General features: G+C 42.6%; 1 protein-coding gene across 4 annotated transcripts in view; it reads left to right on the top strand.

Moving 5' to 3' along the window:
- Positions 1-26329, top strand: part of PPFIA4 (PPFI scaffold protein A4) — a 3163248-nt gene that overhangs the window by 2603203 nt on the left and 533716 nt on the right. For all 4 annotated transcript variants that reach the window (XM_085600211.1, XM_085600208.1, XM_085600219.1 and 1 more), the window contains one exon: positions 25574-25749. In XM_085600211.1, the coding sequence (XP_085456337.1) occupies positions 25574-25749 (176 nt within the window). The remainder of the gene's footprint in view (positions 1-25573; positions 25750-26329) is intronic.

Below are 26329 nucleotides of genomic sequence, written 5' to 3'. Positions count from 1 at the left end.
CTCCAATAGGAACAGGCCAGTCCAGCCTGAACTGCCAAGCCATGTCCTCTCTAAATAGAAACACAAACAACCTCAAACTGGTCTTGGATCTGAATCTGGTATTGACTTATGTACTAACTTCACCGTTCAAGCCACTGCATAGGTGTTACATATGTGCACTTCTTTTTTTGCATAAACTGGTTATACCTTTTTACTTGGCTTATTACTCTGCCTGGCTTTTGGCCTAACCCCATTAATCCTCCAAAGAGAAGGAGAGTTTACAATGATTCGAAGCACACCCTTAGTTTTTATGTGGACAGGCCTGAGCTAACATGGTGGATAATCAGCTCTCTGTTGGCTTTGTGGGTCTGAACAGAGGTAAGTCTGTACATGTATGTGTTCTTTCCAAGTGGTCTGTCCTTTTAATCAAACTCACTTCGGACTAATAAATAGTCCATTATGATATCAGGGCCCATAGGGTGGAGAAAGCACTCATCTCAGGATGTTGTGGCAGTCAGTACACAGGTTTGTGAAACATTATTGTTTGGATTCTCAAGGTAGGAGTGATGTCTATTTTACTAGATCTATTTAACATGAGTTTGTGCTCCAATCTGTTTCCCTTTATTCGTATCTCCTGTCACAGAATATCTACAGGATTCCTTAAAAAATGAGGAATCTCTGCAAAGCAGTATCCCTAAGAAGTAAAACTTACTGACCCTAGGTAATGCTCTTCCTGGTGGATACTCTATCTTCATTTAGACTCCTCATGGACCACTTTTATCCCTATTCTGTCTGAGGTGTAGGTGGAGGTTAGTCCTTTAGTCTACGTCAAAATATAGTGTATAGTTTTCTTCTTTACCTGCTTGCTGAAATTTGGTACACTGCTTGCCTTTATAATTGTAATCTTCTCAGTTCTTGATCGTCCTCTGAAAGTTGAGGAAAAAAGTATAAATCTGCTACATCATATGGCTCCATGTGTCATATCTGACAATTAGCAGAACATTTGCTGGAGCCACTTCAGTACTGCTGGAGGGTTTTTGTTAAGGAAAACATTTTTCAAAATAAGTTCAATGTCTCGTTCTTACTTAAAAAGGTGAGGAATTTTGTGGAAGATAAAGTGTCCACCAGATTAGGTGTTACCGAACCTAGGTAACTTTTTAGTTACAGAAAAATTAAATATATATTGAGCTTACTTCTTTGCAAGGACTAACAGTTCTACCAATCGGAAAGTCAGGCAGACAGCTGTGTATCCCAAACAACTCCAACCACAAGAAATGAGAGGGGGGTAAATACATGATGTGTTAGAGACAGATCGAGAGACATTTTATTTGATTTGAAGAGTGATGATTGGGGTAGACAATGAATCAATTTCAATTAAGGTCATTATTCTTGCTCCTTCCTTAGCCCTGTCTAGAGCAAGTATGGCTTCTTCCTGAAGATGCGTTTGCAAAAATAATATTATATAAAGCAGATTAATAGAGAAAGATAAAAGGGTTCATATTGAACCAAAGAAGTACATTGTTATTCACATCAACAAATTCTTCGAGAAATGAATGGACAATGCATGAAAAAGTGTTGGAAATGGAAGGAGAGATGCCACAAAAGAAGGTACTTGCAAGAATCCAACCCTTTGGATGCTATTGACAACAGCATTCAGAGTTTACAAGCTGACCAAGGAGTCATCATTTGCGCAGTGAGGGCCATCCAAATGTTAATGAACAAAAACTGCACAATCAAGGCTGGGTGAGTTATTGAAGCAAGGCAGAGAGGTGGAAGTTGGCAGCGGAAGAAGTAGTATCTGCTTTTCATGTGGATTGCTATGTGACATGGCAAATTCATCTTTTCCACAGCATGGGTGGGTAGAAAATCATGATTTTATTAAAGCCCCGGAGGCTGATATCATGCATATTTCTTTAATTGCCTACTCACAGCAGCAACACCAAACAATGTAAAGAACTTAGAACATTTGTTTAACATTCCAATGTCCATATAATCCTGTGAGAGCCAGCCATATTCCTTCTAAATGCTGCGAACAAGTCTAAAAATTCCATCCATGTCAAAAAACTGTAACATAAGGGTTAAATTCCATAGAACGAAAGGGGTATCTCCTCTGCAGATTACTTCTTGACGTCTCCACCTGAAACTCAACAACAAATTATTAATGGGTGGGAATCACAGGGAGGGATAATATCAGCCTCCGTGTCTTTAATAAAATCATGATTTTCTACCCACCCATGCTGTGGAAAATCTAAATTTTATGGCAAGGCACGGAGGCTAATATTATGCATGTTTAAGGCCTTGCCATAATATTCCCTACAGGACAATCCACAGGCTTAAAATAAAACTTCTTAAACACAGAGTCAAAAGACCAGTCAGCTGCAGCTAAGATGGCTGATAAACCACCACCCAGGAAGAAGGCCTTAGAAGTCATTGCCCCTCCAGCAGAATGAGCACCAAACTTATTTAAATCGATCCCCGCTCTATTCATGACCTCTTTGACCCAACGAGACAAGGTAGGGGTGGAGACAGCCTTATGCGGAGTCCTGAAAGAAATGATCAACTGAGTTTCAGCAATGCTCCTAAGAGATTCAGTCCTCCTTTCATATTCACGTATACATCTCACAACACACAGCTTTCTACAATCATCAAAACTCGGGTAGAAAATAGTTCGAGACATAGTCTTGGTTCTTTTAGAGATAGAGAAACAAACACCTTCTGGTATAAAGCGATGTCCTGTGATCTCCAAAGCTTTCACGTCTGAAACTCTCCTGAAGGAAACCAAACACAGCAACATAACTAATTTCAAAGAAAGATCTCTGAGATTTAGAAATTAATTCTCGCACCAGCTACTCAACTCCTTCAAGACAATATCAACGTCCCAAAGAGAGGAATATCTTGCTCCAGGAGGGGCTTTAATTCTCACACTTGTCAAAAGTCTCCTAACTACATCATGTTGTCCGATAGGGACGCTATCCACCAAGTCGTGACCAGCGGAAATAGCTGACCTTCCAATATTAACAGTACTATAGGATTTTCCTTTATGGAAGACCTCAGATAAATAGTTAACAACCTCAACTAAAGGAGCTGATACCGGATCCAAATTCCTCGAAGAACACCAACGAACCCATCTCCCCCAAGCCAACCTGTAGGCCTTTGAGGTCCCTGGAGCCCATGATTCTTTAATGAGCTTCGAAGCTTCCGAAGATAAGCCCGACATTTGCCAGGCTCTCCCGAAATCAACCAAGCCATTAGCTTTAAATGTCCCTGAAGAACCAATTCATGAAAATCTCCTGAAGCGTCGGTTAGCAGATCCGGCACATTCGGCAATCAACATTTCCATAACATCTGGGTACCAGACTTGAGAGGTCCAGAAAGGGGCTAGTAGAACTATCTCTGTCCTGTCTCTCTTCACTTTTAACAGGACTCTCTGGATGAGAGCAAAAGGGAGAAACGCGTAGCAAGGAGACTCGTTCCAAACTTGTGTCAAGGCGTCCACTGCCCCCACAGCTGGGTCCGGCCTCCATCTGTAAAACCTGCGAACCTGTACATTCACGCGATTCGCAAAAAGATCCAGAGCGTAAGGACCCCACTTTTGGTTCAAAGATAAGAACATTTGGCGGTTTAGCCTCCAATCGCTGAAGTCCTTCAATTGCCGTGAATTCCAATCCGAAATGGAATTGCTTTCCCCTGGCAAACACTAAGCTAGGAGCATTATATTTCTGCTTAGGCAGAAATGCCAAAATTCCTTCGCCAAGTCCGCTAAAGCCTTTGAACGAGGACCCCCTAGTTTGTTCACATATCTTACTGCAGAAATGTTGTCCATCTTTAAGAGGACGCACCATTTGACTTGGTCGCTTGCGAAACTCTTTTCCGCAAGAGCCTGCCAGCAATATGCATTTGGCTCTCTTGCCCTGTATATTTTCCCACAGTAGTCAATGAGCCACACCTGGCTCCCCAGCCCTGAAGGCTGGCATCTGATTCTAAAATCATATCTGGGATCCGGCCAAAGATTGCCCTCCTGTTCCAAGCCACAAGAATTTTTAGCCTCCTGGTTAATTCCTCTTTTGCCTCTGAATCTATTTGGACTATGAGAATAGCTCACCCCCTTGTTCAGGTACAAGGTCCTCATTCTCTGTAATGCACGGTAGTGAAGAGGAGCTGGGATGATCGCCTGAATAGAGGCCGTAAGAAGGCCTATAACTCTCGCCACCTACCTGAGGGAACCCAAACGCATGCTAACAACTTTCGCACCTCTCTGCGAAACTTCCTGACTTTCTCCATTGGTAATTTCAAGACACAATCCAAGGTCGAGATCTGAAAACCAAGAAACACCGTCTCGTGACTGGGCACCAGACAAGACTTCTTCAAATTTACTATAAAACCCAGATCCTCTATAACCCTGACTGCAAGGATCGTGTGTTCTTGAGCCTGCTCCTTGGTTTCTGACATGATGAGAATGTCGTCCAGGTAAATGATGAGTCTTATTCCCCTTGACCATAGCCAAGCTGCTATGGGGCACATCACCTTCGTGAAGCACCAAGGGGCAGAAGTCAAACCAAAGGGGGAGGTTCTTGAACCTCCACATGGTCCCCTTCCAAATGGATTTCAAGAAGTCTCTTTGTTGAAAACAAACTGGAATAGTCAAATCAGCATCTTTCAGATCCAGGCGAGTCAACCAATCTCCTTTCCTCAAAAGATCTCTCAGCATGTGAATACCTTCCATGTTGAAATGGGTGTATTCTACCTATTCGTTCACATCCTTTAGATTTATGACCGGCCTCATAGTTTTGTCTTTTTTCTCGACCAAAAAGAGATTGCTTACAAAGCCAACAAAATAATTCTCTGCCTTCTCTATTGCACCTTTCTTTTCCAGTTCTAATACCTGCTGACTTACCAATTCTTCTTGCTCCTTTCCGAATCTCAGCAGAGGAGGTCTCCTTACCTGAATCGGTTTGGTACAAAGTCTATTTTGTAACCTGAAACTGTCTCTAATACCCAAGGGTCCGAAGTAATTTCCTTCCATCTGTCTAAAAACAGTGCAAGCCTGCCACCCACCTTTACAGGGGTAGATAAATGGATGTTTTGAGAACATACCTTGAAATCTTGATCTCCTTTCACCTCTAAAGCAACCTCTTCCTCCTCTCTGCCTCTGAGGGTAGAATCCAGGGAAATTTGAGCTTGATTGGTAACTTCCACCCCGGAGAAGGTGCCTCTTGAAATACCAACTCGGCGGCCGGGGAATCAGCCCTGCATCCTCCCGGCCGTACCAAAAACTCGCCTAGTGTCCTTCTGGACTTTTTGGATAGAATTAAAAGCCCCTGCGTACTTGGCCATTTCTTTGACAAACTCTTCCCCAAAGAGTAAACCATTTGCTGAGTGTCCAGACTCTTTTCCAGCAAGCTCTGCCAATTTCGGGTCTAGTTTCATTAGAAGACTCTTTCTCCTCTCAGTACAGATGAAAGCATTGGCATTACCCAATAGACAGATGGCCCTTTGGACCCATTGGCACAAATCCTCTGTGTCTACTATGCCCTGATGAGTGTATGCCTCTTCACAGATGTCAAATATTTTGGTCAAGGGACCAAACACATCAAGGAGTCGGTCTTTGCACCCCTTTAACGAGCCCCCTTCTTGGGTGTCTACCCATCTTATTAAGGAAGGTGAGCATCTTTGCGTCCAGTTCAGGGGTGAACGCGACCTTATTGGCTAGGGAGGGTCTAGGACACTCTGATCTCAAACGTGTCCTTACCTCTTTAAGCATTTCTTTTCGAATCCAAAACTCCACATATTGAGCAACATATTTAGCAGGCACCCACTGTGGAGAGAGGGGGTGCTGGATGGTACTAGGGTCAAACATGAGCTCGCCAAAGGGATCAGTAACCTGACCCAGCAAATCCACATCTTTATCCTTCTTGACCTTTTTGTTAGGTATGTCATCCTCGTCGGAGGACCCAAAATCTGAGGAACAGGAAATTACAATATCCCCGCTGCTCGAGGATTCGTCGCAGACAATGACCCTGCGATCACCTTTCTTGGCCTTTATAGCCTCCGTCATAGTGGCCTTTATAGCCTCTTTCTTAAACTCTTTTTGAGTTTTACCCTTAAGGCCTTCATTTAAGTCTTCCTTTCTTGAGGTCATATGGTTCCTCTTGCCGGCCACCTTCTTACCCGAACCACTTGGAGTGGGTTTATCGCAAACTTCCTCCACAGACCAAAAACGTTTCTCATTAGGAATAGCTTTAGAGAACCTGTCCTCTATTTTGTTTACACAGTCATCCAGCTTTTTCCCAAGCTGTGATTCTAGAACAGACATAGCCTTATCGACACAATCCTTAACTTTTAAATCCAAAGCATCATCGTTTCCATTGTTATTTTCCATGTTCACAATTTTACCAAACAGGCCAAAACTCCTTAAAGCCAAAAAACCTGGTAAACACATCTTTAATCAAATAAGGATAAAGGACCTCACAAAACACTAAATATAAATGAAAAGGTTCACTTTCCTCAAGGTACTCCCACTTGAACTCTAGATGACAGTTGCACTGAACTACCTCAGTATGACAGGGAATAAATAACGGACTTCTGCCTCTTTTGCATGTCCAAAAGATGGCTGCCACAAGGTAATGGTGAGCAGCTAGATTAAACCAAATATGGCTGCTGCATCATGTGATACAAGTACTGTTGCCTATGAGGGTGATAAAGTATCTCAAAATCAAGAGGAAGAGCATAAGGTAATTTGTATGGCTTTTGTGTCATAAAAAGACGGAATTCATGAAACTTGCGTGTAATCGACTAAATTAAAATAATCTTTTAAACGCGGCTCTTAGCGTGCTTGTGAAACATTTGAGAGAGCGCGAGGAATGCACTTAGACGCGGCTCTCAGCGCGCGCGGAGCTATTAGGTTGATGAAACCACGGGGAGCAAGGAAAGCACTTAATACGCGGCTGTCAGCGTGCGTGATGCTTTACGAAGCAATTTTTTTGTCTTTAAGTTAAAGGACGCTGCTCTACCGTTTGTAAAACTAACGCTGGCAAAGTAAAAGCTCTCCGGCCTGTAATAGACAGTCAGGCAGCTTAAGGATGTTTACGAGTAACTGAATTGATGTAGCACGAGCGTGAGCTGAAGACAACGGTAACACTCGCGCTCGGGAATGAGTTATTTGATTTTAAAAGCTTTTAATTGGGCAATACGAAAAGAACAATTATGAGCCAAAACCTCGTGAGAAGGAGCATATAAGTTAATTTGAAACAAAGGGTCGAAAAAGTAAGCGTACGTTGAAAACCATGAATCCAGTCATTCAATAAGCTATAATAAAATACATTTACGTTATAAAGACGACATCTAAACCATGAATCCAGTCATTCAATAAGTTATATTAAATCACATTTATGTTAAAAAGATGACATGATATTAGATAAATCATAAAGAATATATAAAAAACATCCTAACATAAGTTAAATAGAGAATGAAATGAGAGCGAACTTATCTTAGCTGTGAGCAGCAACAAAGAAGGAATATGGCTGCCTCTTACAGGATTATATGAACATTGGAATGTTAAACAAATGTTCTAAGTTCTTTACATTGTTTGGTGTTGCTGCTGTGAGTTGGCAATTAAAGAAATATGCATAATATTGGCCTCCGTGCCTTGCCATAAAATTCGAAATTGTGTACTGTGCTCAGGAAGCAGTGTGGCGATTATAGTGTTGTAGGACAATTTGTAAGGGTTTATAGTGTCACTAATAAGAAAACAAAAGTGAACATAGTCAACGATGAAGGAGACATGGTTTAAAGTTAGAATAATTTTGATTGATATTAGACATATAAAAATGTTGCTTACAGAATAAGGACATTGGAAACTCATTGCTGAATTTGTGGTAGATGGGATTTCATTTAAGCTCATGATATATTCTGGAGCTTCTGTCACTTTTATTTCTAAACTGACATTTCGACAGGTATGCCTGGGTAAAAAGTGGAACTACCTGATTTATCACCAGGGACATATGGAGGGCCACAATGGTGGGATTCCAAGGGAAAATGATTTTTGGAAAATTGTATGTTATTATTAAAGGGCTGGCTATTGTGGTGTGGTATTACAGGGATTTGGACATGCTGTTAAGACCCAGAAGGGGGTTACACGTATCTCCTGAATGCATGGAATGTTTTTGCAATAAAGAGGTTGTACTTTGAGCAACAAGGATCTCAAGGTGATGGAAATAAATCTAAGCAATATCATAGAGAAGCATGAAGTGTTTCAGGATCACCAAGAAATGCTAGACAACTTTGAGAAACTTGAGTCGGTGATTAAGCTGAAAGAGTGTGTAGAACTACAGATAAGCAGCTCACAGGATGGCATTTACATCTTAGAGATAGTCAGGCAAAGGGTATTAAGAAAATATATGAAGTAGAAATGATTGAGACAATAGATTTATCTTTATAGTTATATACCATAGTTGTGACTAGAAAGAAAATAAATAATAAATTGTGCATGTGCATTGTCTTCATCAGCTTCAAGAAAGACATATCAGTGGATGATCATTCTCTGCCAAAGACTGATGACTTTTTCACCATTGAAGGTTGAGCAACACTACTTGGAAGCTTGTTTATTATTAAAGTTGTGTGTATCATAATCACCAAAGTCATGACAAGTAGAACTTGTACAGGCAGCATCGTAAGGCCCATGATGGCGATTAACACAATAAACAAAGATAATCTACATTTTATTTGTATGGTGGAACATGTTCAGCAGGTAGACAAATGTGTAATCAGGTACATTCAGTCAGGCAGGATCAGCTCAGGGGGACCAGATAACTACAGCGGCACCTCCTTCCAAAAGTATAATTGAAACAGAATAGTCATAGCAGCATGGGCAGCGCATCTAACTCATTCATTAGTACTGTTTTGTGACTCCCTGTGAGGGTGAAAGTTTATTGTAAATAATTTGTTTCTATGTAGGCATGGTCGAAATGTTAAGAACCCCTGTGAAATTCCCTAATTTCTAGTTATGCAAAATTCATGAACTTTCACATTGCACAACTTCTTGTATCTTTTTATATATGAGCATGCACCTTGCATAAAATGTCTTGCTAGATATCAACAGTGAACTGGATCCCACAGAATATTAGTGGTGGATGGTGACATTTGAAAGTGGTAGGACATAAAAGTTAGGGATGAGCTTTAAGGAGGCTTGAAATGCGGAAAGGAAGACCTACTGAGACTTTAGATGTACTTAAAGTACCAATAGGCATGTAAGAGTTAAATTGCACAGAAAAACCCCAACAAACTCCCCAGCCTGCAACTCCCCCCAAAGCAACTCGTGAACATCTGCCTCACATTCACAAATAAAGTAATAAAGAAACAGCAGGCAGCTTCGTAAACACATTCATGCTGGTAAAGTCGCCAATGAACCTTGCTGCCAGTTGCTGGGAGAGAGGGAGCCGTGCCTGAGATCGATGCACCGCTGGGGACCATAAGTTCTTTGTTCCCCTTGACCCTGAACGCGCATTAAAGCGCGACGCTGACCCGAGGCCAGTTTAAAGCCGCTAACGAACCTTGGTGCCTGTTGCTGGGAGAGAGGGAGCCGTGCCTGAGATCGCCGCACCACTGGGGACTATAAGTTCAGTGATCCCAATGGCCCTGAAAACACATTTTGCGCGGCGCAAGCCGTGCTCGGCATGCACCCGAGCCTAGGGTGGGCCAGTCCACGCCCAGAGGAGCCCGGAGGAGGATGAGCTGGACCCCCCCTCTAACATCTTGACAACAAGAAGGGGAAAGATGCCAGAAGGGGGAACAAAGCATGGGCAAGAAGAAGGTAACCCACCTGGCATCAGAGGAGGTAACTTTAACATCTTTAGACTCGTTTCTAGGCAAAGCCTCCCCAGTCATTGCTAATGAGATTGCCTGTACAGAAATGAGAATATTTCGCTGGGCCCAGCCGATGGCAACGGCCATAGGGCATTAATTATTGAGGCGAGTAGCTAGGCTCTGAGTTAGAATATTCAAGATACACTAGCTAACTTCCCCACACCTACTATGGATATTCTCTCTAATCCTACGTCCACTGTAATAACCTCTACAGCTTCAGTACCGGAAGTGGCTTGCAAAAAGAAAAGAGGCTAAACCAAAGCTCCCCGCTCTAGTAACAACAAGAGATCCAGAAAATCCAAAACAACCCCCAAACCTGCCAGCTGCACAAACTTCAACGTCGCAACCACAGACAAAGGCCATGCCCCCCAAAATCCTGAACTTGGATGAACTTTATGATAAAATTATAGAGCTATTACTCCCATTATACCGACGTCTAGAGTCCATTCAGAGAGCAATTAATGAACTAGCAGTCACAAAATCCTCATCATTCTACAGAGAAGGGGGTATGGTCTGCCCCCCTCAAGGTCAAAACACAGCCTCAAACTCAGCCATCAATTTAGGACCAGATAATTTAATGGAACCTAAGGCCAGATGGCTCCTGCACTAAAACGCGGAGAGCCTGTGATGGGTTAATATTAGATCTCCCTCCAGCCGCATGTCCCTACGTGGTCATTCTGGCTAACACCCCAGAAATAAAGAACACACAAAATGAAACAACTATCCAGCTAATTATCAAAACGCACCATTCGATCCACAAGCATAGAAACGAATATGTAGAGGGGCATCAATATTCTAATGGCAAGAAGAGTTCCCTGGTTGGGGAGCTCAGTTAAAACACTCAGGGGGGATTGTGTAGTTTTAACCCTCAAGTCTCCTGACATGGCCCAAAAACTTTTACACTTATTGCCCAAAAGACTGTCTTCAGAATTCCAGATGTTTGCCCTGCCACTTGGTTTTTTCTATAAACCACCATTCAGGACCAATTGGAACCAGGGCCCACACCATATTTCCTCACTATATGGACACCCAACACCGGATGAAGTATGGAGCAACCCCCCTACTGTCTGCACCAACCACCAATCGTTATATGGCACCATCAGACTTGGATGCCTGTGATTGACAAGGAAATGAGGAGGTGACCCAAAAAGTGGCTGCAACTGGTGTACTGGGGGGGGGGGGGGGCGACAATCAAATTCCACTCTCTAAGGATGCAGAGAAGATCTCAGTTATCACATGGAACATTGCAGGTTTGGGAAAGAAATTGTCTGACCCTGAATGGTTCAAGTACATTACTTCCTTCGATTTAATTTGTTTACAAGAGCCTTGGGAAATAGGTCCAATTTACATTGACGGCTATAGATCCTTTCACACCCCTGCCATTGCCTCAAATTCAGGTTGTACGAGGGGCGGCATCTTGACATTATTAAAGAACACCTTGAGATTCAAAGTTCTGTCTTCCCATAATGAATTCCAATACTATAATATGCTCCATCTTAAAGGCCCAGATGGTAACACCACTCTAATAATTAATTTTTTTAACAATCTTTTTGAGAGAGAGATGTATAAGGTTGCAGCCCTAGTTGAGGAAAAATAAATGTCTTAATTCATAATAGTAAGAAAATCCCGGGAGTCATATGGATGGGTGATTTCAATGTACATAGCTGCCCCTTTACAGTAAATTCAATATGTGGCTTACTGGAGGAGGGTGGAAAGGGAATCGTGCACTTTAGCCATAATCAGTATGCTAATATACTAAACAGATGTATTATCACCAAAGATCTAGAGATAATGAATCCTCTGAACCCACTGGTCAGCTTCAAAAGACCTTCCGTACCAGCCAAAATAGTTCCACTTTTGATTTTTTAATGGCATCAGCAACTAGTAAAGGGGCCATCATTTATATTAAAACCAACTTTTCAAGTTTTAGTGATAATGCGGATAGATCTTGCCAATTGAACTGGGAGGGGATTTCTGGTTTCTATATTGTACACATAAAACCCCATGTAGCAAGGAAGAATGGAATTATACTTAAGTGGGAGAAAATCAATAGGGATGAGTTCAAAAGGTATAATGAAATCTTAACCTGCCTTGAGATAAACTCAGAACCATCAAATATTATGTACGCCTTTGAATCCCTTCTTCAGGAGATGAAAAATATCCTAACAAAAATTGGTATACCGCCAAACCAGAAGGCCCAGAGCTGGTTTGACCAGCACTATACTGAAGCACTTTCCAATTTACATCAAAGCCTGGGAACAATTACACCAAGCTTCCGTAACAAATAACCCCAGGCCATTTTGGGCAGTAGTCAACGCCCCCTTCTTGAATCCCCCCACAGACCTCAATTTAGATTATTATGTGGATGAGGAATCATGGGTGGCAAACTTCGCAAAAATATTCCATGTGAAATGCTGAGGGATTTCTGTATTTCTGGAAGACAACACTCCATTACTTAGCCCGGCCCTCCCTTTTAATAATCTGGAGGTAACTGAAGCTCTAGCCCAGTGCACTAATAACAAAGCTCAGGGCATAGCCGGCAAGCCGAGGCTCCTGACCTTTGGGGCCCAGTGTTATCTAACATTTTTAATGTAATAGCTAAAGTGGCCCCCCCGAGTCATGGCGTAAATCCATTTTAATACCCATTTACAAAAAGTGGAACAAATCTGACCCAAAGAATTATAGGCCACTCTCCCTCCTGGACTGCACTTCAAAACTCATGGGTAGAGTTCTATCGAATAGACTAGAGGAATGGGCTATGACTAATAATATCCTGATTCCGTCCCAATATGGTTTTAGGAAGGGCAAATGTCCCCAGGACCAATGTCTTAACTTGAGTCTTCTTAGTACTAAGTACAACCAAGCCAAACAAGATAATCTATATTTGGCATTTATGGATTTATACGCAGAATTTGACTGCGTTGCTCATTCTCACCTGTGAGGGATCATGAAGGAGATGGGGGTCAACCAAGCAATTATATTGTTTATTAGGCAATTGTATCGAATGCTGAAGGCTGCGTCTGCTACGGGCAACATGGGGAGTGTACCAGTTGGTTTCCAATTACCTGGGGGGGTTCGTCAAGGGTGTGTTCTTGTCCCCTTTTTGTTCTCCCTATACACCAATGGAGTAGGAGCCCCCTTGTTAAAATCAACGTCGGATGTCCCCCAATATACAAGGCTCACATCCAGATTTTACTTTATGAGGCCAAGTCATTTATCCTGGTTACAGGCCGTAAGGTTAAGAAATCTTCAATGCTTTTTTTCTCTGATCGCAAAGTGGCCCAGGTGGAGCTGTTCTCATATTTATCGGTGACTGTTGACCAGATGTTACCATGGGCACACATGGTGTCTATAAGAGGTATTATGTTAAAAAAGAGCATTAATGCTACACAGTCGTTTACCAAAAAGATAGACTCGAAACAGATAGACATGGTTAAAGAGGTATATGCGGCAAAATCCTATGGAGTAGCCACCTATGGAGCTGGAGTCTGGGGACATACGAACACAACCCCAATACAATCAATAGAGGATACCTTTTGGAAACGATTGTTGGGCCTGCCCAATAATTGCACTAACTTTATTCTCCATTATGAATTGAATACCCCCTATGTATATGACTTGATAAACATGGTTCCTATCCTTTTATGGCACTCCATATGGAGAAGGGATACTGTTAATCCCACCCTAGAGTTTATTACGGATTGTCTTGCTCTTGAACATGTCCAGAGGATGCCCTGGATTATGTATGTTAAAAACACCCTAAATGCTCTGGGTTTGGGTACTCTTTTTGAAACTCCACAGAAATGTTCGACTATATCCAAAAGAACATTAAAAGCGCGTTTTTTAAATTACACAACTATAACCAAGCCTATGAATCACGCTAATTAATATACGGTCTGTCTGTGTGTATCTTGAGGGCCCAATGCTCGGGACGGGGAGCCATCTTACTTGACATTTGTGACAATCCCATGCCACAGATTCATCCTAATCTGGTTTCGCCTAAACCTGCCATGTTGCCCGTGTGTTGGTGTCTCTCTCCAATCTGATTTGCACATTTTCCTTTTCTGCAGGTTTTATGCTGATCATTGTAAGACATTTCTACCACCAATTATACATAAATACAAATTTAGGCAGTGTCGCCCGGGATTGTATTTTTGTTCGATTTGGGGGTCTCTAGTTGGCAGAGGTAGGTACCTTTGACCAAATAGGGACCTTTGCGTCTAGTCAGGGTAAGGGGGTACACGTCTAAAATAACCCCTGCTCACCCCCTTGGTAGCTTGGCACGAGCAGACAGGCCTATCTCAGAGGCAGTGTGTAAAGCATTTGTGAACACATACAGTAATATAGTGACAACAATACAAGGGGACAACACACAGGTTTTAATATAAAAATAAGTATTATTTATATAGACTTATCAAAAGACCACAAACGACAAAAATCCACAATACTGTACTCACAAATGGTAGAAATAACTTAGTTCTCTTTAGATGGTAAATGCAACACTTATGTTCAATGAACCTTTGGATGCGTAACGCTATACAAATGAAAGAGTTGCAGGGAAGGGGATGCGTCGGTTCCTTACACGCAAGAACGGGGATGCGTCGTTTCCTTACTCCAGGGGAGGTGATGAGTCCGTTCCCTACTGCTGCGTAGGGGATGGTGATGCGTCCGTTCCTTACCAGAGGGGAGGTGATGCGTCGGTTCTTCTCCGCGTGGGGAGGTGATGCGTCGTTTTCTTACTGCTCCACTGTGGCGATGCGGCTAGCAACGCCGTGATGCGATGAAGATCCGGTGCAATGAAACAAAATGGCGTCTTCTTGATGTTGTGACAATGATGGGGTGATGCGTGCACGACCGACGGGCGTGTGGCGACTCAGTGAATCTTCTTGAGCCACGACAGGCCCTGCGACACGCTTCTCTGGTGATGCGACGGCATCTGTTGCGGCGGCGACACCCTTCTCCAATGATGTGGGGTGCTTCGGTGATGCAATGCGACAGCAGCAGCCGAGGCACGCTTCCTCAGCGGTGTGACGACAACTGCTGCGGCTTCTCCGGTGATGCGGCAGCGTCTGCTGCAACGGCGACACTCTTCTCTGGCGATGCGAGGTTCTTTCGATGATGTGATGGCGCCAGCGGCAGCGGAGGCACACTTTTTCAGTGATGCGACAACTGCTGTGGAGGCAACACGCTTCTTCATCTTGAGTCGAGCTTCCAGCTCCCAGCGACACGCAGTCTCTCAGAAGGCCCAGCTCAACAGCAGGCACTTCAATTCCCAGCAAGGGAATTCAGGAGGAAGCTGGTTGGTGAAGTCTGATGTCCCTGAGTCTTTAGCAGGGTTCAAGCTCTAGTTCAAGCCCTTGAGAATCTTCTTACAAGTTGATGAAAGTAGCACAAAGTTCCTTTCTCCTTTCTTTGGCAGTCAGGCAACCACTGCAGGTCAATCCCCCAAACAGCACACAGCACAGGGATAGTCTCCACCTGCAGTCTCTCTCTCTGGTTCCTCTCCTCAGCAAAGGCTCTTCTTGTTTTCCCAGGCGTGATCTAAAGTTCTGGGGTCTGGATCCCCCCTTTTATACTCATATTCTCTTTGTTCTCTGAAGGCAGAGAGGCCTTTGCCTAGTCCAAACCATTTCTGGTCAGTCCTGAAGCACTTTGTTTACAGGACTCCTTCTTTCCTTTGACAGTGTGGGCCAGGGACATCAGACACACCACAGGAGGTGAGGCCAGCATTGTGGAAGGCAGGCACAGCCCTATTCAGGTCCCACCAATCTACATGCAGATAGCTCTATTCAGCCCTGTGCTGCCTCACCCTGTCTCCTGGAATCTCCCAGCCCCTGTCACTCAAACTCCAGACAAGGAATACACAACCTAGCAGAGGCAGGCTTGGATGGTTAGGCAAGAAAATACCTACTTTCTAAAAGTGGTATTTTCAAACACAGAATGTTAAAACCAACTTCACTAAAAGATGTATTTTATCATTCTGAGTTCAGGCATACTAAACTCGAATTTCTACCATGTCCCCTGGGTCAGTTAGGATTATAAAATGTTATAATCAAACTGCCCATTCTGGCCTATGGGGAACAGGTAGCCTTGCAATAGTGAAAAACGAAAATGGCTGTAATTCACTACTAGGACATGCCACACACATCACTGCAGGTCCTACCTTTTACTTACAATGCGCCCTGCCCTTGGGCCTACCTTAGGGTTGTCTGATATGAAGAAAAAGGAAGGTTTAGGGACTGGCAAGTGGGTGCACTTGGCCAGTCCACATGGCAGTACCAGACTGCACATAGGCTCTGCAATGGCAGGCCTGAGACACACTTTACAGGCTGCTTCTGTGGGTGGCACAACCAGTGCTGCAAGCCCACCAGCAGCATTTGATTTACAAGCCCTTGGCACACTCAGTACACTGTACTAGGGTCTGACAAGTAAACCATACCAGCCAATCATGGAGTCACTAATCCATACATCAATTTACCATAGGGAGAGCATATGCACTTTAGCACTGATCAGCACTGGTAAAGTGCCCAGAGTCACAAAACAGCCAACAACAGGTCAGAAAAAATACCGGAGGAAGGCAAATAGTTCAGGGATGACCCCGCAAAAAGGGCAAAGTCCAACAATTTTCTACGCATGCTCTCCGATCCCCTAATCTGCTATTGTGTTGCCTCCTTTTTATGCCTCTCGCTAAAAACCAGGAGTTTGCACACCTATGAATTGGATTTTTTGGTTTGTAATATACATGGTTTTATAGCTGTATTCTTTTATGCCTTTGCAAAAAAAGAAGGAATCTTTACATCTATGTGATGCTTAATCCAATAAAGTGACTTTGACTTGAATTGACATTTATGCTGTTTCATTATTTGCGCTTACCTCTGGAAGTGCCGGCAAAGGCTGATGTGTGCTTCACGTACTCAGGGCTGATTGGGCTTTGCTGCTGCGGGGAGGTCTCCATGGCCAGGACCAGGGGTTAAGAGTGAGAAACAAGGCGGGGTTTAGGACTGAAGCAAAGTGGAGCAAACGAACAGCTGAAGAATGGGTGAGCCGTGCCGAATGTGCATGACTCCTCAGCACGGAGGAATAAACATTAAACCCCCTCCATACACCACTTCTTTCCGCAGAATCAGAGTATTTGTTGTTCAAGCTGCTCTGGGTCCACAGGCTGAGTGTTTTCTGGCATGCAGTGCATAACGAGCAAGGAATTTCCAGGACCTGCAGTCTTTATCAGAACCTTTACTTCCGTGGGTCACTTCTGCTTTTCTGCTGGCAGCAGAGCACTGTCAGCAGTCACCGGAGGTCCCTGCCCCATGCCCCTGGAACATGCATGGACTCTCAAAACCAAGTGCAGGAACTGAAGAGAGAGAATGGCTCCCTTTCAAGTGGAAACATGACTCTTGCTGAGTTGGGCTCTGAACTCTGTGCTGGTATCCCTGCTCCAAGACATCATGGGGCAAAGTGAAGTGAAGGAATGGAAGGCAGTTCTACAGTCAACTTAAACCTATCCAATCCTGAGCTTCTCTCAGCATGAGAGAAGACCCAGGATTGGTTTGAGCAGGCTAAACCAGCGCTCCTTCGGAGGCTAGGTGCCTGAAATCCGCTGGCAGTTTAACACTGCTAGGATTTTGCAGGCTGAAGAGCCAATGTTACATGCGCCCTCCGCACTGGAAGCTGCCAGCTTCCCACCGTCCTGCTGCTGCCATCAGCTCCACCCCCACACTCCGACACTGGCAGGTAATTAATTGTAATGACCCTTGCAGGTACACGCTGCGCTTGCAGCGGGGGGGTGGGGGGTGACGCTCCTCTATCCTTGAGCAGGAACTGCCACTGCAGAACATGTCTTGCCGAGAGACATTTTCTACTCAAACCACTTTCCTTTTGTATCGCAAAAGACCTATTTACATGAGGTGTGTGCTTGGTTAAAAAATATGGTGACACAAGATCTCAGTATATAACATTTAACTTTAAAAGAGGTTTTCATTGAAAATGATGCAATTTCACAAGCGTCTGGTAAGTAGTTAAAGTTAAAGATCATATGTATTTTGGGTAATCCCTGACAGTTTAATTATTTATGATATTTAGACTTTCCTATTTTCAGTTTCAATTTTTTGTAAATTCTGGTGGATTTTCCCCCAGTGTTTACAGTACCTTAAAAAATTGTGGTTATCAGTGGTTACACACTTTTGCACCATTAAAAACAACAGAAACAGTGTTTTTCCGGTGTTTATGTAACGTTTTGGTTTTATTATTGCTTGCTTTCTGCACTGATAGTGCATAGTATATGGACAGTGTACGTACAGTGTATATAAGTTCCAAATACATTTTTACAAATCAAACCTATTGTAGTACACCATACAATACTTCCTCTGCTGTCATGCACACTTGCTCTTTCCTTCCCATGTAAACATTTATCTGTGAACAGCCAGTACTCAATTTGCTAACTCAGGCCACTGACATAGTTTTCCTGCCAATACTGGTGCACTTGAAGATTGTGATTCTCTGGGACAGTTTCAGCAACAAAAGTGTTGAACTGGCATCATATGCCCTCAGAGTTATTGAAGCTGTCAGAAATGAAGCAGTACTTTTCAAAGTCTGGAAAGAATTCCCCTTTACAGAAGGGATCTAGAACTTGTGTAGAATACACAGTGAGGCTTAATTGACCATGGTTGATGAAGGGTTATTTCTATGCATCATTGCAAACCATTTCTCATGCATTGTAAAATAAGATTTCCTGAATTGCTCCTCAACATTTCTTTGCTTACCAAGTGGCAAGCTTTCTAACATGGAACATGTTGCTGTGCCAAAGTTACTTAAAGGGTTGCCCAGCCTACTCTCAAGGAAATGTTTCACATCTACACTAATTAACGCTGAACACTTGGTAGACAAGCGTGTTTTCAGACTCTAGTATTTTTATTATGTCCACCACAGCAATCATGTTTTCCCATAAGTATCTAAGAATGCAGTAGAGTGTACTTTTTTCACATCACTATCAATGTGTGATGAAGATTCTCACATTTCTTGCCTTTGCCATCATCATGAAGGAAGAAAGTCTCAAAACGGTTGCAAAATTGATAATATACCATTCACAGCCTCTAGGACTGAGAAACACTTGCTAAATGACACAGTTGGGATGCCCAGAATGGACTACAAAGACAATAGCATTAACTCTGAAGATTGTAAAGATGCTTTCAGCTTACCATCTAGCAAGTGGCAAGGATCTCTTACAGGGAGGCACTTCAGCTCATGTATCGATTTTCAACAGTTCATCTCACAACTTTTTCATATGCATAGCTGAATCACTGCAAATACAAACAACATCACTCCAATCTTTGTTGAACTTGTTATGAACTTTTTGCAGAAGCATTCCAAGTGATACTGCATTCCATGTTTTCCAAAAGATTGGTGTCAGTCAGTCAAAAGTACTTTATTCGGTTAATTAAAACCATAAAAGCATACTATATATGAAGTTAAAATTGGAATTGATAAAATATTGATTAGCAGCAGAGATTTTTACACAAGGCCAAACATTAAATAGTCAAAAACAAACAATCTATAATATGACATTTATAAAAAACCATAATACATAAGTCAATTAATATAAACTGAATCTTGAAAATCAATCTCATTATTTTCCCCCGTATAAATTGTCAACACGATTTAAAAGTTTTGAATAAATCAGGAAAGACAACCAAAAAAAATACATCATAAAATCCTAAATTCATTAAGATCATTTTATATAGTCATAATTATAAAATCACTCATTTTTTCTTCTTTACCCTAGTTGCTGCAATGAGAAAGCTTGCTATACTAAAAATCTCCCAAACATTAGACAGCAACTCTAGGTACATAAGTGCCGGTTTTACTTGTAAGAAGCCTTTGTCTTTTAGGATTGGGAGAATAAAGCGCTTCCGAATGTGCAAAAAGTGCTCACAAAAAAAGATAAAATATATTGTGTCCTGCACAGGAAAGTTATCGCATGAACAGACACCCAGATCCTCCACCTTTCTCCAACCCGGAGGATCAGCAAGAAGAAAGTGTAGCTGATTTAACCTAAATCTTGTCAAAAGGAAGCTGTGGTTAGGATTAGTTACCACAATCAAATATGGTTCCATTGCAGGAGATGTTTTTAATAATTGATGGGCGCGTACAGTTGATTTTGTCAACTCCCTTCCTTCTCTCTCCATGGAGACCATATATAAATAGGAACGCTTTGCCCACTGCAAGTCACCCTTAACTAATTTGGCTGGCGAGTTAAATAACTCTGGCCGACCCAATTTCACCGCCAACCTTTTAACATGGCTCAACCAAGGGATACGGCTAGCTTGATCTAAAGTCAGACAATCGCTTAATATCTCACGGTTTAGTTCTAGTTCGGGGTTTAACCAGGTTGTAATCCATTTCAAGAGAGGTGCTAGGGCAATTTGGTCCTCAACAAAACCAATCCCAAGCTCTTGATGGATTATATATGCAGGTGAGGATTGTGGGACCGCTAACAAATTCCTTCAAAATTTGTTCTCTACCACTTGAATTGCACTAGCCTCTCTGAAACCCCATATGTCCGCACCATAGGTTGCAATAGAGATACATTTTGCTCTATATATTTTTAAGAGTGCTTGCATTGGTATTGCCCCTAATTTACGTGCGAAGGCTAAAACTGCGGATGTGGATCTTACCAAGACATTCCTCTTTGCGTGTAATTGCGGGATCCATGTGCCTCGTTCATCAAATAGAACGCCCAGATAGGGAAAGGTAGTAACCTTGGTGATCACATTGCCCTCACACTGAAGTGTTTTGACCCTTTTAGGCTTAGTACCAATTATCATTGTGTGCGATTTTGAAAAATGTACGCTTAAATCCAAAGATTTCATAAATATGGCAAAGGAGTTTAAAAGATGTTGTAGACCAACCGCTGTTCTTGCTAACATTGCGGCATCATCCGCGTATAGGAGTGCCGGGATCAGTCACGCCCCTACACGCGGGATGTCTTTACTGGCTCTCCCTAATACTTGCTCCAAATTATTAATGTAAAGGGTAAAAAGTAAGGGGGTTAAAATACACCCCTGCCTCACACCATTTGTAATACAAATTCTCTGAGTACAATTCCACTTTTGATCATATCTCACGGTAGCAGTCAGGTCCCTATGCAGATCGGCGAGGAAATAGACAATATTTTTATCTACGCCTAAGTTGAGAAGCATCAACCATAATTTTGGCCTATTCACTCGGTCAAATGCAGAGGAAAGGTCCATGAACGCCAGGTAGAGTGTTCCGTTCCTGGCAATGGTGTACTTCCCAATTAATAGGTGCAGGTTGAGGCACTGATCGATTGTGCCTCTTCCTTTCCTGAATCCGTATTGCAGAGTCGAGAGTGTGTTAGATTTAGTTAACCAAGCTGTCAATTTGCCAAGTATCACCCTTCCAAGTACCTTAACTGCAGAATCAATAAGCGATATTGGTCTATAACAGCTTGCATCCCCTCTATTTCCTTTTTTTTAAATTGGGACGATTACTGACTCTGACCATGAGCTAGGGAGTCCTATTTTACAAGCGGAATTAAAAACATGAGCCAGTATTTTGGACCAGCACATTGTGTCCGACTTACAAAGGTCGGCTGGGACACCGTCTGGTCCAGGGGCTTTGTTGCCAGTCATTTGTGCTATGGCCTCTGCAACTTCTGACTCCGAAAACATCAGAGTGTAAGCTTTAACTTCAAAAGTAGTGCCTGAGGGTCCTTGGTCACCATACATAGATTTAAAATGGTTATACCAGTCTTGCTCCTGTATAATACAATCTAAGGGGGAGACAATAGATTCTTGGAAGATAGGTTTATTCACAATGTCCCAAAATTTTGCACTATTTTTGATAACATCAATAGAGAGTAAATCATTCCATGCCTCTTGTTTGATCTCATTTTTGCGTTTATAAATTGACAGTTTATATGATTTCCTTATCGCAGCTAATACACACTTATCTTGTGGTTTAGATTTTAAAGCCACTAACAGCTTTCGATGGGCAACTGAGCAATTCTGATCGAACCATCTCTCCCCTTTATTCTGATGTTCCCTAGCCGGGCATTTGAGATCAGAAGCCACCTGGGTGCAAATTTTAATATATGCCGTAAGGACCTCCCTGTCCCTCGATTTGGCGTCTAAACAAAGATTCATCTCTCTTCCGACAGTATACGACAAATTCACCTGAAAATCCCCCGGTACTATCGAGCACCATTTGAGTCTGCGAGCCTGGTCTATAGGACGAATATCCAAAGTACGAGCCGGTCTATCCAGTTTTTTAATTTTCTTAAAACCACCCGCCAGTGTCAGGCTAATAGGGTTGTGATCGCTATACACTGACCACTTGATCGTATAATCCATCACCCAACAGGTCAGAGCTGCACTAATAAAAATATAATCAATAATGGTGTTGGCACCTCTGCCTTTAAAAGAGGGAATGTCTTCACCCTCTTGCCTTATATTAGGATAAAATAAGTCATGGTCCGCCAGGATACTATCCAAAAAACCACCCTGCGGTGTATGTTCAAAGTGGGTTTCTGATTGATCGGCAGAACTCAAGCTATCCAAGACATAACAGTTTAGGTGACAACGATGTATATTAAAATCGCCTAAAATGATAACCGAATAAGAAGTAGTTTGTTTCTTACTATAAGAATCAAGGAAACTATTCAGACTGACCAAATGTTCATTAATTATAATTTTGTCAAATGAATTATAAAAATTAACAATAAACAGATTAGGAGCATTGAGGAAAATAATCTGTACCACCAAACAGTTCGGTGAGCCTGAGTCCAATTTACAATGGTTACCTGCAACTTTTAGGGAGATCAAGGTCATAAGACCGCCCTTTGCCCTGCCTATAGTGGAGGATTTAGCTGACTCCATATAGATTGTGTAACCATCCAACCAAAAATTATTCTCAGTATCCCAGGTTTCTTGTAGTCCCATAATACAAAATTCACTGAAAAGGTCTATCCACCTAGGATCATCGGACTTATTTTTGAGACCTGCTATATTCCAACTTAAGATTTTAGTGCATTGTACCAGGTTCCTCAATGACCCCTGGGTAAATTCACTCCGGCATCTCTTACTATTAACTCCATCCCCATTGTGGCCTTCAGGACGAGGAACTAGTCAATCGTTACTATCCAGCTGGCTAAGTGGGGCAAATCTGTTTGATGTCGCAAACCTAGACTCTATGGTTCTATTATCTGCGGTAGTATTCCTTACTGAGTGGTCTTGGGTTAGAGCCATGATGTTTACCCTGGGACACTGAGTAGCATTATGCAAGAGATGGGGAAAGGAACCATACGCTCCTCGACCAGCCCTATATCTCAGTAACCCCCTACCATCTCTTGACCTTGTGCCCATATCAGGTGTATAAAAAAAGACCAAAGGTAAAGCTATGATCCCTCCTCTGGACCTGTCAGAACTCCCATGAAGGACCCACCCCACCGCATCTGACCGATCAAAATTTATCACTATACAGTCAGCATCCTTTGTTTTTGGTCCGTTCCCCACCCAACCTACCCGCCTTCCCATTATGATGTGTGTGGATGCAATTAAGCCTCCCTCAGAAGCCCTACTTCACCAAAACATCACTTTACGCATAAGCTCTTCAGTTGTCTCGATGCTATTGCTTTTGAGAGGAGGTACCCCTGCTAGGATCACTACCAAGGGGGAAGCCTCCGGGGGCAAGTCCAGGATTAGTTGTCTAGCAAATGCTCCTGGGGTTGGTAAATTAGGCCCTGCAGAGGGTAATATACCGGGCTTCCATTTCATGGAGCTTGCAGCTGTTATCGCCCGCTTTACTACTACAGGCAACAGGATTAGAAGTAGGTCCCAAAGGCGTTGGTGTCGGTGCAATATCATTGTCAATGGTTGTAATACAGGATGTTAGTTGACTTCTAACTTCCTCGACCTGACCTGTTTTGTTACTCACAGCATATAATTTATGGGCCTGGCTCCCACTTACACTAAGGACATCAAGTTTGGACTCTATTTTGCTTAACCTGCCCATTACATGGTCCAAACCGGATTTGACACACTTTTAGCGATGCAACAAGTTTGTCAATGTGTATAAAAAACGGGTTCAAATCTGCATTAACCAAATTGGTAGAAAGCCGTCTCTCCGTGGGTTGTTGGTCAGTGCACACCTTCCGTATAGGGAGCTTCTTGGTGGCCGGGCCAGTTTTTGAACATTGTTTCCTCCCTTTCTTTACAGAGGCTACACCCCCGTCACTAAGCAGGTCCATACTTCCCTTATACTCCGGTCTGCTGCTGGGGCCGGATATGGAAGCAAAGTCAGTGTTGTTAGTAAGCGCATCTATACTTTGGCTTTGGACAATATCTAGACTTGTGACATCCTCAGTAACAGTTTCAGCTAAATTGTCGATCCCCAACCCCAGCTGAGCCTCCACGTCTTGGATCTCATTAGTTATAGCCCCCACAGCAGTAGTCAGATATGAGATGATGGAGGCACAGTTACGTGGGATTTTAGCCTTAGATTTAGACGATACAGCAGAGCAGAGGTCCTTTCGCTTATCCATTTTGATGACCTGGCGGAAGAGGGGTGGCCCGGTCCAGTCTCAGCCATTCGCGGACGGGCACTGACGGGCCGGCCCTTGGGCCGGGCTTGGCCCGGCACGCACCCGTCCCGCGAAGCGGGAGCCACGAGCGTTTAAGTATGCCCCCCTGAGCGCTCACAGCTGCTGGCAATACGGCGCCTCCGGGCGCGGCGGCAAAGGCTCCTGGGAGATGCAGTCCCAGGACAGGCACAAGCTTTCCGGTGGTGCGATGCGGATTGGTGTCATGTTTTCACCTCTATCCCAGATGCTTGTTGAAAGCACTCTTTTCACATATACCTGTCACTACAACTAGCATTGAATGTTTAAAGCCTGGGGAGTATGGCAATTCACCTACTATCAATGCTGATTTGCTAGAAAAGGGAGCTGATGTATCAAAGGATTTAACCATTCTCTGTGGGTAAATGTGATGGTAGATATTAGGAAAGATTCTTATGAAACCATCCATTTTGCCTATCAGTGGAAGAATCAAACGTAGCCAAAATATAAAATATGATTGATATTTCCAGATTCTATACAGTTTATGAAATAATGAAATAAGACCTAAAACATGCTTCTAACCCCTCCATCTTTAGACCAAAGACCACAAAACTGAAAAAAGCAAAAGGAAGAAGAAACAATATTTTAGTGACATCCCTAAACAACAAAACTGAAGCAGAATAAAGTTGCCCCTGTCTTTTTTTGCTCATAGCTTTTATAACAAAGCTACATTGTATTGGCCCCTTCAGGAGAAACTAAAAATGACTTTCACACACCTTTTCTTTTCTTTGAATGGCATTTAGTTTGTGGTTGTACTGGTGTTTATTCAGTGTTTGTGTTTACATTGGTGAAGGGTATTTCCCTTCCAGTGGGGTTTTATTAGTTATTATAGGCTTAAACCTAAAACAGGATAGCCTAATTACATTTGATTAATGTAGCCATGTTTATCTCTAATATAATATATGCACGTATATCCTGTACAGCATCTTCTCCATTGTCCTTTAAAATCATGACCAATAGGTGTGACATCACATTCGGAAAGATATGAACTGAAGAACATGAAGGCTGATGCCCTGTTAATGTGATATATAAATGCACATTTTACAGCTTTAATGATCATAACGCAGATGTTAACATTTATTTTCATAACCCTTTTACTAGATGTGTTGGTCTGGACAAATGACCAAGTGATACGGTGGATTCAGTCAATTGGACTCAAAGAATATGGAAATCACCTTGTTGAGAGTGGTGTCCATGGAGCCCTTATATCGCTGGATGATAATTTTGACCACAATAGTCTAGCACTTGTTCTGCAAATCCCCAATCAGAACACTCAGGTGAGAATATTTTATATCATTTTTTGTTGCTAGTTGTCCAATTTTCGGAACCTTTGAGATAAAAATCATTCTTAAGAGCAGACAAACTTTAGAAATATATTTTGCAGATTATATAATAAAATAAGATGATGTTGTGGAATTATTACAGTTGGACTGCATAATTAGATTAGGAGTTTGGCAGGCAGTCTGTGATTTATCTGGGGCAGTGGAACCCTGGCTCTCCCTGCCAGCTGGAAAAACGGCCATCAAAAAAATGAAATCCTTACCAGCTCCTTGGGCACCATTTACTTTACCAACAATGTTCCAACCGATGTGACTGGAGTACTTTTGACAAAAATGTAAAGTCATCGGTCAGGACAGCCTTTCGCCATTGGACAATTGTTAAAATATTAGTAGCAAACACTCAAAATGGGGGTTTGTTTCTGAAATGCAAAACATCAACAACCCTGAGCCACACACAATTATTTCCTTTCGCATGGGAGCCGTCAATGATTTTTCCAGATCGGGACGGTTATGGCTTAGCAGTCCTAGGAGCGGAAATTATTCTTAGAAAAGTGCGCTCTAATATGGCAAGCGTTCA

This window comes from Triturus cristatus, chromosome 1_2 (assembly GCF_964204655.1).
Source record: "Triturus cristatus chromosome 1_2, aTriCri1.1, whole genome shotgun sequence".
NCBI lineage: Eukaryota > Metazoa > Chordata > Amphibia > Caudata > Salamandridae > Triturus > Triturus cristatus.
This window is presented reverse-complemented; position numbering and strand designations above follow the sequence as displayed.